The following is a 15,246-nucleotide window of genomic DNA, read 5'->3' as shown; positions in this document are numbered from 1 at the left end:
AAAGAACTGCCTGACCTTCCTTGAACAATTATCTCTCACCATAGTTAGAATAAGAACTTTTATCAAACTTTTTTTTGATAGCAAAATTGATTCAAAATCGAGGAAATCTTAATTACCATAAAGCATAATTTCCTTGAAATGCTTGAAGGAAGAAGGCAAAGAGACACCAACAAAATTGCTTTATCCTCATCATCAATTGTCACATCTAAACCCTCAAGATCAACAATGATAGAGTCAAACTCATTAAGATGAGTTTGAATAGAGATACCTTCCGCCGTGCGAATTGTGTACAGACATTCTTTGAGACGCAATCTATTGACAAAACTTTTCGTCATATATAGCTCCTCCAATTTCTGCCACAATTTTGTAGCAGTCTTTTCGTGAAGAACTTCACGTAAAATATCTATAGACAAATTAAGCTAAATGGTGAAGAGTGCTTTTACATCAAAATCTTTCCATTTATCATCTGCTGGTTTAGCTTGCAATGCCTTCCTTATACCAAGTTATATGAGAACGGCTTTTATCTGAACTTGTCAAATTGAGAAACAGATTTTGCCATCAAACTTCGCAATATCAAGTAATATAGTAACGAAAAATATGGATAAGACAGTAATCTAAGTAAGGATCTAATATCTGAAATCCAGTAGCAAACGGAACAGTCAGAACTGTAGAGAAACCAGCCGGAAAACAGACCTAGCCGGTAAAAACGGTCCAAAAATATACTTTGTGCTGATAAACGCGAAGAACCGGCTGAAAAACAGTAAAACCTTGAAAACCGGAAGAAACCGAGTTGAATTTGTTACTGTAGCAGAAACCCAAGCCGAAACCGAGCTGGAGCCGTTGAGTCGACCGAAGAACTCCTCACCTCCCCTTCGGCCCAACCGACCAAAAATCGATCCATTAGGGTTCGGGTGATGGCGGCCGGTGAGGGGCGGCGACAGGGGGCGAGAAGAGGCGACGGAAACGGTGAAGAGAGGCCGGGATCCTGTGTACGGAGGCCCGACGGCGTGGAGTGGCGCTCGATCGGCGGTGGGCGGTGAGATCCGTCGGAGGCGACGGCGACAAATCCGGGGAAATCGGCAAGAACTCTGATGAAAACGGAGAGGAATCGACAGCAATCGAAAGTATGAGGCTCTGATACCGATTGTTGGGATTTAAATGCTCGGATTTGAAGGATTTCTCTCGGTTTAGGGTGTGAACGCGATGAACGCACGATTTTTTTGTTGATTTTCGGGATGAATACAATAGAGGGATCGGGTTTATATTTATACCCGTGATTTACTAGAGATAAAAAAACGGAAACGGATTTGAAACCTAATTCGTAATCTAAACGAACTCTAATTATTCCTAATTTAAATCTAATTTAGAGGCAAATCCTAACAGTTCGCACCTTACCCCAGCCCCCGCTCGTCATAGATTTGAAGAGGGATCTGAAGTTCAGTCGCAGAAGAGGACGGTGACCCGGATGAAGGGTCGGATGGGCCCGAATCCGAAGAAGGCAAAACAAGAAGAAACAGGAGCAGCGGGGGGAACGGAGGAGATGGTGGGAACCCAGCAGAAGAAGCAGGGGGGGAAGACGTCGGCTGCGGGAGAGGGTTCCAGTGCCTCATCAGCTGACCCCGTCAACACCCCGCCGCCCCGTATTCCCTTCCCAGCATTCCCCACGTCGGGCACGGCGAGGGATGTAGTGAAGTGGAGCAAGAATTGCAGAAAGATCGGCATGATTCTTGCAAAAGGTTACCTTCTGAATTTCTTCTTACTGTACATCGGATTGGTCCTGTTTTAGAATGATATATCGTATATAACTTGCATCCCTCAGAAACCCTAACTTTGACATAATTCTTTAGATCCTCGTAATTATCTTCCTACCATGAGGGGTCCCAAGGATCCATACACCAGGGACGCCGTGCAGAGCCCAATGGACAAGGAAATAGTTTTGAGTGTGGCACCCTCCATTGTTAGCGTGTCCTCCATCGGGCATGGTATCAAATTGTTTGATGAGCTTATAGCTAAGCACACTTAATAAATTCGTCGTAATAGTAACATTCATGTTCGTGTTTTCCAGATGGAGTGAAGATACAACAATGTTCTGGCATCGTCATTCAACAATGGGAGGACAAGGTGAAGACGCGCGCTATAGTAGCGACTTGTTCTGCAGTCGTTTGCAAGAGGGGTAAATTGCTTGATCCCAAGCCCAAGGTAAATAGTTAAAGCTTGTGGTGTTAAATTGTATTTTGCTAGCTGTCATATTCATTTGAGTCAATCAACGATTGAGCTGCAGTATAAGCTGTCCTTTTCACAAATACATTTTCTACCCACAGTGATCAGTTGGTGTGCCACACAATTGATACGCCCCACAGTTCATACATTTGTATAAAATGTAGAAGATATTGTAGAGACTATTTTTAATTCAAGCTGCAGATGTACCGGCTATCTTTTATCATTGAGACCCTCCACATGTAACGTCCCATCTGTCTGTGATGTCGATTCTGCAAGTGTTCCTTCGATGGTTTAAAATCTGATTATCTTTATGTTTTACTATTGTTCAAATGTGCCTTACTTCATGTTTTAGTGGTGATGACTTTTTTGACCAACACTTATTTCGGCCCTTTGAACATTTCGGACAACTTAATCATGTCTACTCAAAACCCCATCTTTTCAGCTATCTATTGGCTTGCCTGATAGTACCATTTTGGAAGGAGAGCTCGTATTCTTCAATGATCATTACGATCTTGCTCTAGTAGAGATCCAGGTGCCCGTTCCTTTGCTGCTCCCTTCTATTGGATCTTGCCCACAATATGGCATGAAAGTCTTAGCATTGGCTAGAGACGAAGAGTCAACACTCATGGCTAGACTTGGGGAAGTTAAATACCTTGAAGAATCGAACTATCTAGGGCGAAACTATTACGTCTTCCTTAACGGTGAAATACCAGAGGTAGTAATTGTTTTACTATGTTCAGTAGTAATTGTATTACTATGTTCTTATAATGTATTTTAGCTAAAATTGCTTATTTAATGATGCAGAAGGGCACTGGAGGACCTGTGGTTGACTACAATGGTAGCGTCAGAGGGATGGCATTCAGCTGTAGTCCATACCCTGCTGTTCTCTCAATCTCCACAATCATCACATGCTGTAAAATGTGGTCAAATTTTGGGTCTGTACTGTTAACCTTTTCATCATAATCCTATGTACATGCATTGAAGTGTAGATTATTTTTAGGTTTATTAACTTCCATTGCTGCAGTGCTGATGAACTCAACTAATCTCTATTTAGTAAAAAATATGTTATTATATTTATTGAATTTGAGAGGTGGAACCCACAAAAATTATTGGTGTCGTCCAAGGTGGGGTGGCAGCAACGCATTTGGGTAGTACATAGAAAAACTGGCAGCAGTTTTCTGCCATTCCTTGCTTGCTTGCCTAGACAAGTTTGGCTCCACCTATCGGAGCCTTGGACAAGTTGCACTGTTATTCTGTATTCCTGTTAGGTTCAAGGCAAGAACAACTATATGAGATTAGTATGCTAAAACTTGGGACAAGTTGCACTGTTATTCTGTTAGGTTCAGGGCAAGAACAACTATATGAGATTTACTGAACATCTATTGGAGGTGATGCTCCTTGTAGTCACAAAATCTAGCACATGAAATGATATTGTACTAGAATTAGTTCTGTATTCTTACAACATCACTAGATCTACTACTATTCTTTTTGGACTAACCTAATATATCTGAGTCAATGTATTACTTAAAATAGAAAGATGTGGTCTTACTAAGCTGTTCGTAGTTCAATATAATTGTTGTTTGGCTAAATCCAAACATCTTTCAGTCGTATTGCTCGCCCCCTACATGGGTTGGGCGTAAGGACAATACAGCTGCTGGAACTGTCGCTTCATGATAGGCTCAGACGTGACTATGGCATTGACACTGGTTTCATCGTAGACAAGGTATGACCCTTTTGTACATTTGTCGGTGCTCGGTGCTATCTTGACTCATTTGATCTCTCTAGGTTTCATATGGCTCCTGCTGAGGCTCTAGGGATTAGAGATGGAGATGTAATTTGTTCATTTGATGACCAGCATGTTCATGCTCCTTCTTTACCTCAGGTGAAAACAATCCTAATCTTATATGTCATTTTCATTTATATATTGTATCTCTCTTGGTTCGGTGTTTCTAAACATGGTCAAACTTAATTGGCAGCTGGAAGATTACTTTCTATCGCTTGGTTGGGCATTCCTGCAAAATTCAAGCTACACTGTAGATCTCAAGGTACTTTTGGACTCATTTACAATTTAAAAACGTAGAACTTGGTATTTATGATTGAAAATAAGTACTGATACTATTTGAACCTATTTACAGTATAAAAACTTAGAGCTTGGTATTTATGATTGAAAATAAGTACTGATACAGATACTTGTACTCTTTTGTATCTTGTAGCTTAGAGTTATTGATCTCGTCGGACGTAGTGGTAAAGGAATCACCTTGCCTGTTAGATTCTGTGATCAATCTGAGCGGGTAAGTCCTCGACCACTTACAGTGATTTAATTTTGCGTGATAAGCACTCACATGTGGTAAGTAAAGAATGGTCAAGCCCACAAAACAATCTTAGGAACCTTCCACTGCCGTGTCTTTATTTCATAGGCTCATAAGTTCCTTGATAAGTTAATTCAATGAAATTGACAAATATATTTGGAATTTTAGGTTAGCTCAGCGCGGATGACTCCATGAGGTGCTGGACAAGTTACTGTATCCAGTCAAACTGACGAACTGAGTGCATACTCTTCTTTTTGGCCTCGATCTATTTGTGCATCTAGCATTTTGAATGAGGCATGCAACTCAGTACCGTCTTGCGGAATGGTTTGGTTGGAGGAACATATTCACTGGTCATTAGACCATCTCGTGGCCTTTCTATGATCTTGCTCATTTTTTCATGAGCACTGTGGTTATGATGATTGCGGTAGTAATTAATGGTTCAGGTTGATTTTATTCGGCAAAAATGAGAATTCTTTATCTGTGACGCAAATGCATGATGCCACTGAAAACTTGTTCCTACCTCGAGTGCCATAATGCCATTGGACGAGATTCCTTCCGTCTCGTGCTAGCGTCCACCCACCGTGAGAGCTGTCGTTATATGCCCTAGCATTAGCAGCCGCCACCGGTATTCCTTGGCTTATAGGTGAATTAGAGCCATCTTTTTTAAAACAATGAAATATCTCAGCCTCCTGAACTAATCCTGTCTGGGAAGAGTTCTTCCAAGTATGAGCAGACCTCCTGACTCCTGGGACTCGAGGGGGCCGGAGAAGGGGAGAAGAGAAGATAGGGAGGCGCGTGGCGGCAAGGGCGGGACGTTGCGGGGTCCAAGTGTTGCCGCGTTGGTTTTGCTGAAGTGGTAGTTTCGTGCGATCGGCTCTGTGATTGGGCCCTGGATCGACAGGGACACGCCATGTTGGGTTCGGGTTTCGCCTCTCGTCGAGGGGCGAGGCCGCGGCGGCGTCAGGAATCTCTTTGACGGAACTCGGCGAAGAGAGAACAGAGATGATGGTGGAGTCTCAGCTTGGCGGCAGAGGATCTCGCGATGTACGGCGAGAGGGGTTTGAGGTGCTGCAGTTTGCTCTTCGGGGTATCGTGGCTGGCAGACGGCGGTCTGTTATGGGCTTTGCATCCACGGCGGTTCTCGTCCCGGGCCATATGAAAGAGTTCGTTCGGTGACGTGGCCAACTGGGCCACCTGGCATGGCACGGCAGGTCGATAAGTTTTTTTTTCCATTAGCCCATTATCACGTCAAAAATTGAAAAAATAGATATTATCTAGAATCAAACCTGTGATCTTGTGCTTAGAAGTAAAATATACTACCACTACATCACAATTCATATATGATATTAGTTTTAAACAAATTATATATATTTTTATAAAAATAAAAAATTAAACGGACCGTGGTGTGTGCCGATCCAACCCGTTCCCCACCAGACCATGCCATGTTTGGGGCTGGGCCAAAAAATACTGTGCCTCATGCCAGCCCATTTGAACACCTTTAGATGGCACTTCGGCCGCACCGTCCCGCAGGTCGTGCTGCTCCCGAGCCGGTGGCCGGCGCCGGCTGCTGCTGATGGGCATGCATCGTCATGGGGCTTGTGATCGTCTACCGTGTCGGTTAATGCTTGAGTGTGATCGTTGAGACGGCGTCGAGTGACTTGATGCATCTGGGATCGTTGCTGCCGTTTTGATACGGACCGCACGAACGTACACCATACGCCCGGTCACTCTTCACATCACACTAACCAATTGATACTACCTGCACTACAAGTTCTACAGCAGCAAGTCCGTCTCGCTTGAGGAAACTACGAACTTGTCACTGCGTTTCGATTCGACATGCAATGAAAAAAATGCAAAACCCTGGAGTGTAGAATGACACAGGCATAATCGACATAACATCCTGTCATACTCACACACACTATGATTCCATCTTGCCGTGAGCACCATTCCAAACTAGATGTCTCACGCAAAAAGTTACAGAAGTAAAACATCCCAATTCTCAAGATCACGAGAGAGTACATCCACAAGTTCATCAATAAAGCAAGAAACCATGGAACTTCTTTAAGGCAATCCAGTTTCCAGCGTATATGGGTTGACATAGGAGGTCGCAGCGCAATCAGCCAGTCCTCTTGATGATATGCACCCGACTCTCTGTATCAACTACATCTCTTATCTCACCCACCTTCAGAGCAAACGCAGCTTTCTCAAAAGCCTTTGCATCTTACACCTCCCAAATGAACCTGCAACAACAATCATGAAATTCAGTCACCGTTGATCATGGATTTTCAAATATTTAGATGAAAGTGTATGAATCTAAACAGCATCGGTTGATGGTATTTTTTTGCGAGATCCACAATGCAAGGTTAGCTTCCACATTACATGCCATTATGATCCCATTGGCAACTTTGTCGCATGCCAGCAAATCTCTTACACTAGAATCTTTAGCAAGAAATAAAAATGGCATTCGGTTGACTACATTGTCACACAAGAGCAACCTATCATGCTAGGTACTTCAGTGCTTTCCTAAAATGTGAACAACACAGCTTTGATGCACAGTTGATATGCATTTACCACCATTTGACAAGTCAAAGTAATCATGCCTAACCATGCTGCATTACACTCAGCGGAAGCACTTATCATAATAACAGATTACAGGTATTCCCACAATTTTGTGAAAGTTACCACTCAATTACTAAATTCCTGATGCATTCAATCCTTAGAATCCTGGTCTCTCGACCAAGTCACCACCAGTCTTACCACCAAATTGCTACTAGCCTACTCACTTGGAATAACAAAAGGTTAATAAACAGAAGAAATGTAGCAATAGCGAAAACACCAAAGCTGCTAGTCAACTAACACATGCCGTCATCTCCTTCTCTTAACTCCTCTGCAGCACCCCTACCCACTGTGGCACTGCCTCCCTCTCCCGGATATCCCTCACACTTAGTGCCTACAGTTATCCAAATCAGCATACACGTCATGTCAAATCATATGTCGAATGCTGAGGCGCATTCAACATGTGTTGGATTATCTTTGTGTCCAAATAGATCATTTCTATTTCTGGCACGGCAGCGACACACTTGAAGACACCACCCAGCCTAAAACAGGACAACTTACATGTGATGGCATAAGTGGTTCTTCTGTTCTCGGTAGATAAAAATGATCTGCAGTGTCCGTATCGGGGTGCCACATAGTATACCAAGAAGGCAGGAACAAAACTCGAAGTTGACTACCATGCAGATATAAATCTTTGTGATTTACTCTTCAATCCTCGAATCAGCCCGACTAAATAAGTGAAGGGAGCTGACATAGAAAGACTCTATCTTATCTCGTAGCATTAAATGCTATGAGATAAAATTTTATAGGACTGGCACGATGACGCACGGCGAATCAGACGTCATCAGCAGCTCGACCAGGCAAGTGGATGGAGTCGGCACAAAAGGAGTGGGCACGCCTGATCCTCTGCAATGATAGTCTGAATTAGATATTAGGATGTGTAGAGATCTTTCTGTTTGGACCAACATGTAAATGCTCCTCCTCCCTACTATATAAAGGGATGAGGGCCTCGTTCCAAAGGAAAGGGCAGGAAACTAGGAAAAAACACCATCTGTAATCAACTGAGATCCTTCATAACACACATAGGACGTAGGGCTATTATCTTCCGGGAGCCCCGAACTTGTATAACTTCTTGTGTCCCTTAGTCCACCGAACACAAACACACACCCGTTTCCTAAAACACCGTCCACGTGCCCACTGTCTAGCATACCCCGGAATCACTGTCAGGAATTTACCCTCGACATTTGGTGCGTTAGGTAGGGGGCGCGTTTTGTTCTTTCAGCAAGTTTAAAAAAAACTTGACCAGACAACCCATGACCGAATCCACGGCAACCGCTGAATCCCGTTCCGAGGACCTCAGCCGCTGCGAGGTGTTCATCATAGGGTATTACCCAGATGAACTCGGAGTGCTCCAGGCATGGGACACAGAGCTGGAGTCTGAGAGCTCCGAGACCCAACACAAGGTGTACATTGCGGACCATACAATGGGAGGCACTGAAGGCCCAAACGCCTCAAACGCTGGTGGCAAACCCCCAGCTTTACGCCCAGAGGGAAACCAGCCTAGCACTGGTCAGGTGGGTGCTTCAAGACAACCCCCACATCCCCAGCATCGTCATGAGGAGCCCTTACACAGAGCAAAGTCCACGATGGCTCCGTCGTCTAGGCCATCGTACTGCCTAAATGCCGGGGACTCCCCACCTCGTAACTTATCGCTGCTCTGCACCTAGCATCCTGATTATGAGACCATGACGTAGGCGCAGAACCTGTAGACCCTGCGGATCCTCCTCAGCCACCCACCGGTACCTGTACCGGAGGGCTCGTCTGTGGCACCATGGCTGCATGATCTTGCCCTCTTGGTCGAGATCGCCCGGCACCAGACCACGTCAACATGCACCATGCCTATCGCAAGGGCGGTGAGGGTCTCGATCGCCAAGGGTCACAACAGGGCCCATGGCGGAATAGGTCCCCTACTCCCCCAACCACGGGGAGTACTCACAAACCACCTCCACATCAGGACAGCCAACCCTCCGACCTGCGTAACTCTCTGCGCCAACATGACCTCTGGAGCGTGATCCAGGGCCAGGTGGCCACTAGAGAGCAAGAGGACAGGGCTCGACATGAGCAGGAAAAGGGCAAGCAGCCCTACCGCATGCCTTCCTGCTTCAAGGAGGCATCGGACTACTCCACCCCTTCATTGGGACCACGAGACCGCCATCTCTCTCCTCAGGTGCGTGCCGCCGCTCAACAATGAGTGGCTCCCCATTACGGGACAGGGTGTAACGCCCTGTCTGTCAGGTCACGTGAAGTGCGCTGGCTGGACAAGTTCCGGCCGGTCCTAGCCGAGAAGTATGACGGTTCGACCAACCCAGAAGAATTCTTGCAGATCTACACCACCATGGTACAAGCTACAGGAGGCTATGGGAAGGTCATGGCCAACTATTTCCCTACTGCCCTGACCAGTTCTGCCTGATCTTGGCTGATGAACCTCTACCGCGGTTCGGTTTACTCTTGGGAGGATCTATGCGACCAGCTCATCGCTAACTTCCAGAGGACTTACGCCCAACCAGGGGTCGAGGATGACCTGTATCAGATCCGACAACGATAAGGAGAGTCATTGCAAGACTTCATCCGACGTTTCATTGAACGCCGGAATACCATTCCAAGAATCACGGGAGAATCCATTATCATAGCATTTAAACAGAGGGTCAAAGACCAAAAAATGGTCGAGAAGCTGGCCACCTAGGTAATCCGAAGCACAATCGAGCTCTTCGAGCTCATGGAGAAGTGCGCGCAGGCCGCCGAGGCCCGGGAGCAACAGATCGACACCTGTGTCCGAACAGCCCGCTCCTGCCAAAGGGGTCGACCGGAAGGACAAGAAGAGCAAGTGCAAGGCCGAACCTCCTGAAGTCTTGGCAGTCGAGCAAATAGGCCTAACACGTCGGTGCTTTGAAAAGAAAGACGGAAAATGGGTCAGGGCTACTGCCCGATCCACCGTACGAATGCCCATGACCTGACCGAATGCAAGGTCGTGCGAAGCATCATCGACCAGGAGCTCGGAGAGCGCAAGTACAAGCACGGCGATGAAAATAAGGACAGGGCTGCCCCCAACCAGTTGGCACTAGGGTACCACTAGGCTGATCATATGGTCTTTCATATCTTCAGAGGCACCGCGACATACTCATCTAATAGGGAATACAAGTCGGTGGTCCAGGAGATGTGGGCGACAATGTCAGACCCCAAGCCCGTGCTTGAAGTGGTCAAATGTCCCGCTCACTTTCAGCCAGGCCGACCACCCCACTTGGGTCCGACGCCCTGGTCGCTACCCCATCGTGGTCAAACCCACGGTGCAGAACATCTTCCTGGGCCGTGTGCTCGTCGACAGCGGAAGCTCGATCAACCTCCTCTTCGCCGACGCACTAGACACCCTGCAGATTTCGAGAAGCTCATTGAGGACATCCCCACCTTTCTTCGGGATCACTCCGGGCTCCTCGGCCAAGCCACTGGGGCAAATCGAGTTGCCCGCCTTCGGCTCGCCGGACAACATCAGGACCGAAAGAGTCCTTTTTGATGTGGCTGACTTCGGGACCGTATATAACGCGATCCTAGGCTGACCAATGATGGCCCAGTTTATGGCCATTACCCACTACACATACCAGTCGATCAAAATCCCTGGGCCAACAGGTGCCATCACCATTATTGGCAGCACCAAGACAGCCCCGCACTGCGACAAGAGGAGCCTTGACATGGTCAAACTGACTCACGGGTCGCATCCCTTGACCACGAAACCGAGCAAGCGGCCGGAGAAAGTCCATATCGTCACCAGCCCTGACGATCAGATCAAAGCAGTGAGTCTGGATGACACCAACCCAACCAGGTCGGTCCAGATAGGGGTTGCCCTGGACCCCAAATAGGAACTAGGGCTCATCACCTTCCTCCGGGTGAATGCGGATGTCTTTTCATGTTGTCTGTCTGATATGCCTGGAGTCCCAAGGGTGTGATCAAGCACAAGCTGTCTATGCGACTAAAAGCACAACCAGTAAAGCAGAAAGCGCGTGGATTCGCAGCCGATCAAAAGGAAGCACTTCGTCAAGAGACCAACAAGCTCCTCGAAGTAGGCTTCGTACGGGAGGTGCAGTACCCAGAATGGCTGGCTAACCCAATCATGGTTCGGAAGCACAAAGGTGAGTGGAGAATGTGCGTCGACTTCATCAACCTCAACAAGGCATGCTCAAAGGATCTTTTCCCACTTCCCCGAATTGATCGGTTGGTTGACTCAACTGCCAGCAGTGATCTATTATGTTTCTTAGATGCACGGTCAGGGTACCATCAAATTAGTATGTATAGGGAAGATGAGGAAAAAATAGCTTTTGTCACTCCCTTTGGAGTCCTTTGGTATGTAAAAATGCCTTTCGGTTCAAAAAGCGACGGTGCCACTTACCAACGGTGTATTCAACTCGTCCTCCGACCCTAGCTCGGAAGAAATATCAAGGCATACGTAGATAATGTGGTCGTCAAAAGCAAAACCAAGAAAGACCTAATCGCAGATCTCCAAGAAACATTTGATAATCTCCAAAACTTCCGCATAAAGCTGAACCCGGAGAAGTGTACATTCAGAGTTCTGTTAGGGAAGTTGCTCGATTCCTCGTATCCTAGCGGGGGATATAGGCAAACCCTGACAAGATCAGGGCAATTGACTAGATGCAATCCCCGTCCACGTTAAAAGAGGTTCAGAACGTAACATGATGCATTACTGCTCTGAGCAGGTTCATCTCGAGGCTAGGAGAAAGAGGATTGCCACTCTTCAAACTCCTAAAGAAAAACGACCTCTTCCAGTGGACACTAAAGGCAGAAACAGCATTCCAAGAACTCAAAAGGTACCTCCCCTCCCCTCCCATACTAACCGCGCCTCGGCTCGCTGAGGAGCACTTGCTCTATGTTGACTCAACACCTCAGGTCGCAAGCGCGGTCATGGTCATCGAGTAAGACGGCCTCTAGCGACCAGTATATTACGTCAGCGAGGTCCTACACGACGTGAAGTCTCGATACCCATAGGCTCAGAAACTGCTATACGCCATCCTAATAGCCTCTCGCGAGCTCACAAAATTAAGATGATTTTCTCATTCCCAGTTAGGGAAGTTCTCCATAACAGAGATACGACAGGAAGAGCGAAAAAATGGGCAGTAGAGCTCGGTGGATTCGACCTCCAGTTCACCCCCCCCACCCCCCGAACTTTTATCAAGTCCCAGGCTCTGGCCGATTTTGTAGCCAAGTTGTCGTCCGTCGAGTTCAAGCTGGTACCACGACTAGAGGCAGATGAGCACTGTACTATGTACTTTGACAGGTCGTTCACACTGAAGGGAGCTACGGCAGGAGTGGTTCTAACCTCACCCACTAGCGACATCCTCAAGTAAGTAGTTCAATTATATTTTCCAGCAACTAATAACACTGCTGAATATGAGGGCCTCGTGTCCGGAATGCAAGCAGCCTCCACACTTGGGATTAAAGGATTGTTGGCGATAGGGGACTAGCTTCTAGTCGTGAACTAGGTACAAAAGGAGTTTTAGTTCTCTGACCCGACGATGGTGGCATACCTCGCTGAAGTGTGAAGACTAAAGCGATGCTTCATCGGCTTTGAGGTCAAACACGTCCCTAGCAAGGACAATTTCCCAGCCGATGAGCTGGCCCGTCTAATTTCTTCTCGTTAACCTGTCCCGGTCGGAGTCTTTGAAGAAAGACTCTCACGACCATCCACCATGGTCTCAGACCAAGGTGAAGGGGATTCTCTGCTCGAAAACGGAGCACCCGAGGCAACACCTTTAGAGGCAACACCTTCCTCGGTGCCATCAGTCTCGGGCGGCCATCATGTGGTCGTCCTGCTCAATTCGGGTATGATCTTGATGGATCAAATCTTGGACTACCTTCATAATCGAGTAGCCGCTGACAATGATGAGTCAGCAGAAAAGGTCTTGCGGTAAGCCCGCAGATACTCCCTGGTAGAGGGACTCCTCTACCTTCGAGGGAGCAACGGCCTTTTACTGAAATGCATCACTCGGGAAGAGGGGAGCACAGTGCTCTCTGATATCCACGGAGGCATATGTGGTAGCCACGCTTCGTATCGCCCCTGGTCGAAAAAGCATTCCAACAAGAATTTTAGTGGCCCACTGCCCTCCAAAATGCCTATGAGCTAGTGAAACAGTGCGAGTCGTGTCAGTACCATGATCAAAATACCAACCTACCAGCCCAGGCACTGCAAATCATACCACTCTTTTGGCCTTTCGCTCTCTGGGGGCTCGATATTATGAGTAAAGATGGCAACGGGTAGAGATTACCCGCGTGCCCGCGGGTAAGAAACCCGACGGGTGCGGGTTTGGGTTTCAATGCTTGCCCACGGGTATGGATACGGGTTTGATCTTAAACCCGATGGGCAAAAGGTCGCGGGCAAGAAAAAGGCATACCCATGCCCGTGAACCCGTAAACTCGCTCCAATCACGTTACATGTGGGTCCAAGTTACCACTAGTTATATAATCTAGGAATCTGCGTGCCGCTCATCTCCTCATCTATCTCGCGAATCTGGATAGTCCCGGGGTTCTGGCTCCCTGGGCGGTCGACCAGACCCTGGGCGTCGAACTCGGGCAGCGTCGCTTGCAGTGCCACTCGGCCCGGGTCCGCGCAGACTCCTAGAATATCTCCCTGTTGCACAAGTTCTATGTGTAGGGTCGCTCGAAGATGGGCCTATTTCTCTATTTTTGCAAGGCCTTTCGGACGAGCGTGGAATACGACCTATAAGTTCTAAAATTCAAAAAAATAGACTCCCTGTTTTGCAGGACTCCTCGACCAGCTACAGGCTCCCGACAGGCTAATTCTTCGACCACAGCGTGCAACCACACTTAATGGCCATTACGGGATCCACCAAACAAACAAAGCCACACACCCTCACTCGGGCCAAACGTTGGTCACCACCGACGGGTTTGTCAAGCTATGATCCGTTCTACACCCTAATAACCTGACTAACAAGCAAGAGGGGACAAGGATGGGCGTCATGAAACCTCAATATTTTCCAATCATAAAAAGAAAGGATTACAAACCGACTAGTTACATCCAAACGGACCAACTATCTTGGCACAAGCCTGCCCTATCCTCCCTGGCTCAAGTAACTAAAGCGAAGTTGACAGAAAGAGTCCGCCAGACTCTCATCTCTACCTACCTCCAAACGAGTCAAGAAACCTCTTATACTCTTCCCTGGGGCGGCAGCTCACTGCTCCAGGAATCGGGTGATGACCTGCATAAGGGCCAGGGAGGGAGGCCGAGGCAAAGATCCCTTTGGAGTTGATGACCGACCCCGGCGCGCCCTGAAGGACTCTCTTCCTCTTCATCTCCAATGCTTCCTCTTCATCGATCTCCTTCTCCAGAAGGTCCCTGTCAGTGACACAGGAACCAGGGTCCTCGAGTCCCGAGGCCAGATCAGCAGGTTGCCACGTGGCGCCCTCCCGCAGGGATTATCTCCCCGAGGTGCGAGAGGACTAAGTCTCGGGAGAGGGTGCTCGGGGCCATGAACAGTGGTCCTCGAGTACCCGAGTTCCCCGATGATCCGAGAAGACCAAGTGCCGGGAAGAGAGTGCTCGGGGCTGCGAACAGTGGCCCCGAGCACTCAAGTCCCCCGACGACAAGACAAGCCGAGTACCGGGAAGAGGGAGCTCGGGTCCGCGAACAGTGGCCCCCGAGCACCCGAGTATCCCGATGACCCAAGGGAAGTCAATTCCTGGAGAGAGTGCTCGGGGCCATGAACAGTGGCCCTCGAGCACTCGGTTCCCTGAGGACCCGAACAGTCAGTTCCTGAGAGAGTGCTCGGGGCCGCCAGCAGTGGCCCCTGAGCACTCAGTTCCCCGAGGACCAAGAAAGGGCATATCCAGGAGAGTGCTCGGGGCTGTGAATAGTGGCCCCCGAGCACTCGGTTCCCCGAGGGCCTGAGAAGTCCTTCGCCGATGCCCCCACAGAGGTCTAGCGGTGAGGTGTCAACCAGTGAAAGGCCCGATGCTGCATTTAAGAGGGCGCGTGGCCTGTCATCTCCAACTGCTCCTCCACGCTTGCTGTCGGTCCCTGCCACGACCTGGTAGGGAGGCGTGGGGACATTTAATGCACGGGTCCCATCGTGGGACATCC

The 15,246-nt window shown here is 48.1% G+C and overlaps 1 protein-coding gene across 5 annotated transcripts; it reads left to right on the top strand.

Annotated features, from left to right (window-relative positions):
- The first annotated feature begins 814 nt into the window (after nucleotides 1-814).
- Nucleotides 815-4,982, top strand: LOC133924683 (uncharacterized). Of its 5 annotated transcripts, none has more exons than XM_062370337.1 (11): nucleotides 815-1,124; nucleotides 1,417-1,736; nucleotides 1,848-1,982; nucleotides 2,066-2,199; nucleotides 2,663-2,935; nucleotides 3,025-3,155; nucleotides 3,826-3,943; nucleotides 4,006-4,102; nucleotides 4,197-4,265; nucleotides 4,434-4,511; nucleotides 4,698-4,982. In XM_062370337.1, exons 2-8 carry the CDS (start codon nucleotides 1,466-1,468, stop codon nucleotides 4,024-4,026), a joined length of 1,083 nt encoding a protein of 360 aa, XP_062226321.1. In that variant the 5' UTR covers nucleotides 815-1,124; nucleotides 1,417-1,465; the 3' UTR covers nucleotides 4,027-4,102; nucleotides 4,197-4,265; nucleotides 4,434-4,511; nucleotides 4,698-4,982. The 5 variants fall into 5 exon arrangements, with proteins under 5 accessions (XP_062226321.1, XP_062226318.1, XP_062226317.1 ...); XM_062370334.1 differs by having other exon boundaries at nucleotides 1,401-1,736; nucleotides 4,439-4,511; XM_062370333.1 differs by having other exon boundaries at nucleotides 1,401-1,736.
- The last annotated feature ends 10,264 nt before the right edge of the window (nucleotides 4,983-15,246 follow it).

The sequence above is a fragment of the Phragmites australis genome, chromosome 7, assembly GCF_958298935.1.
Source record: "Phragmites australis chromosome 7, lpPhrAust1.1, whole genome shotgun sequence".
NCBI classification, from domain to species: Eukaryota; Viridiplantae; Streptophyta; class Magnoliopsida; order Poales; family Poaceae; genus Phragmites; species Phragmites australis.
This window is presented reverse-complemented; position numbering and strand designations above follow the sequence as displayed.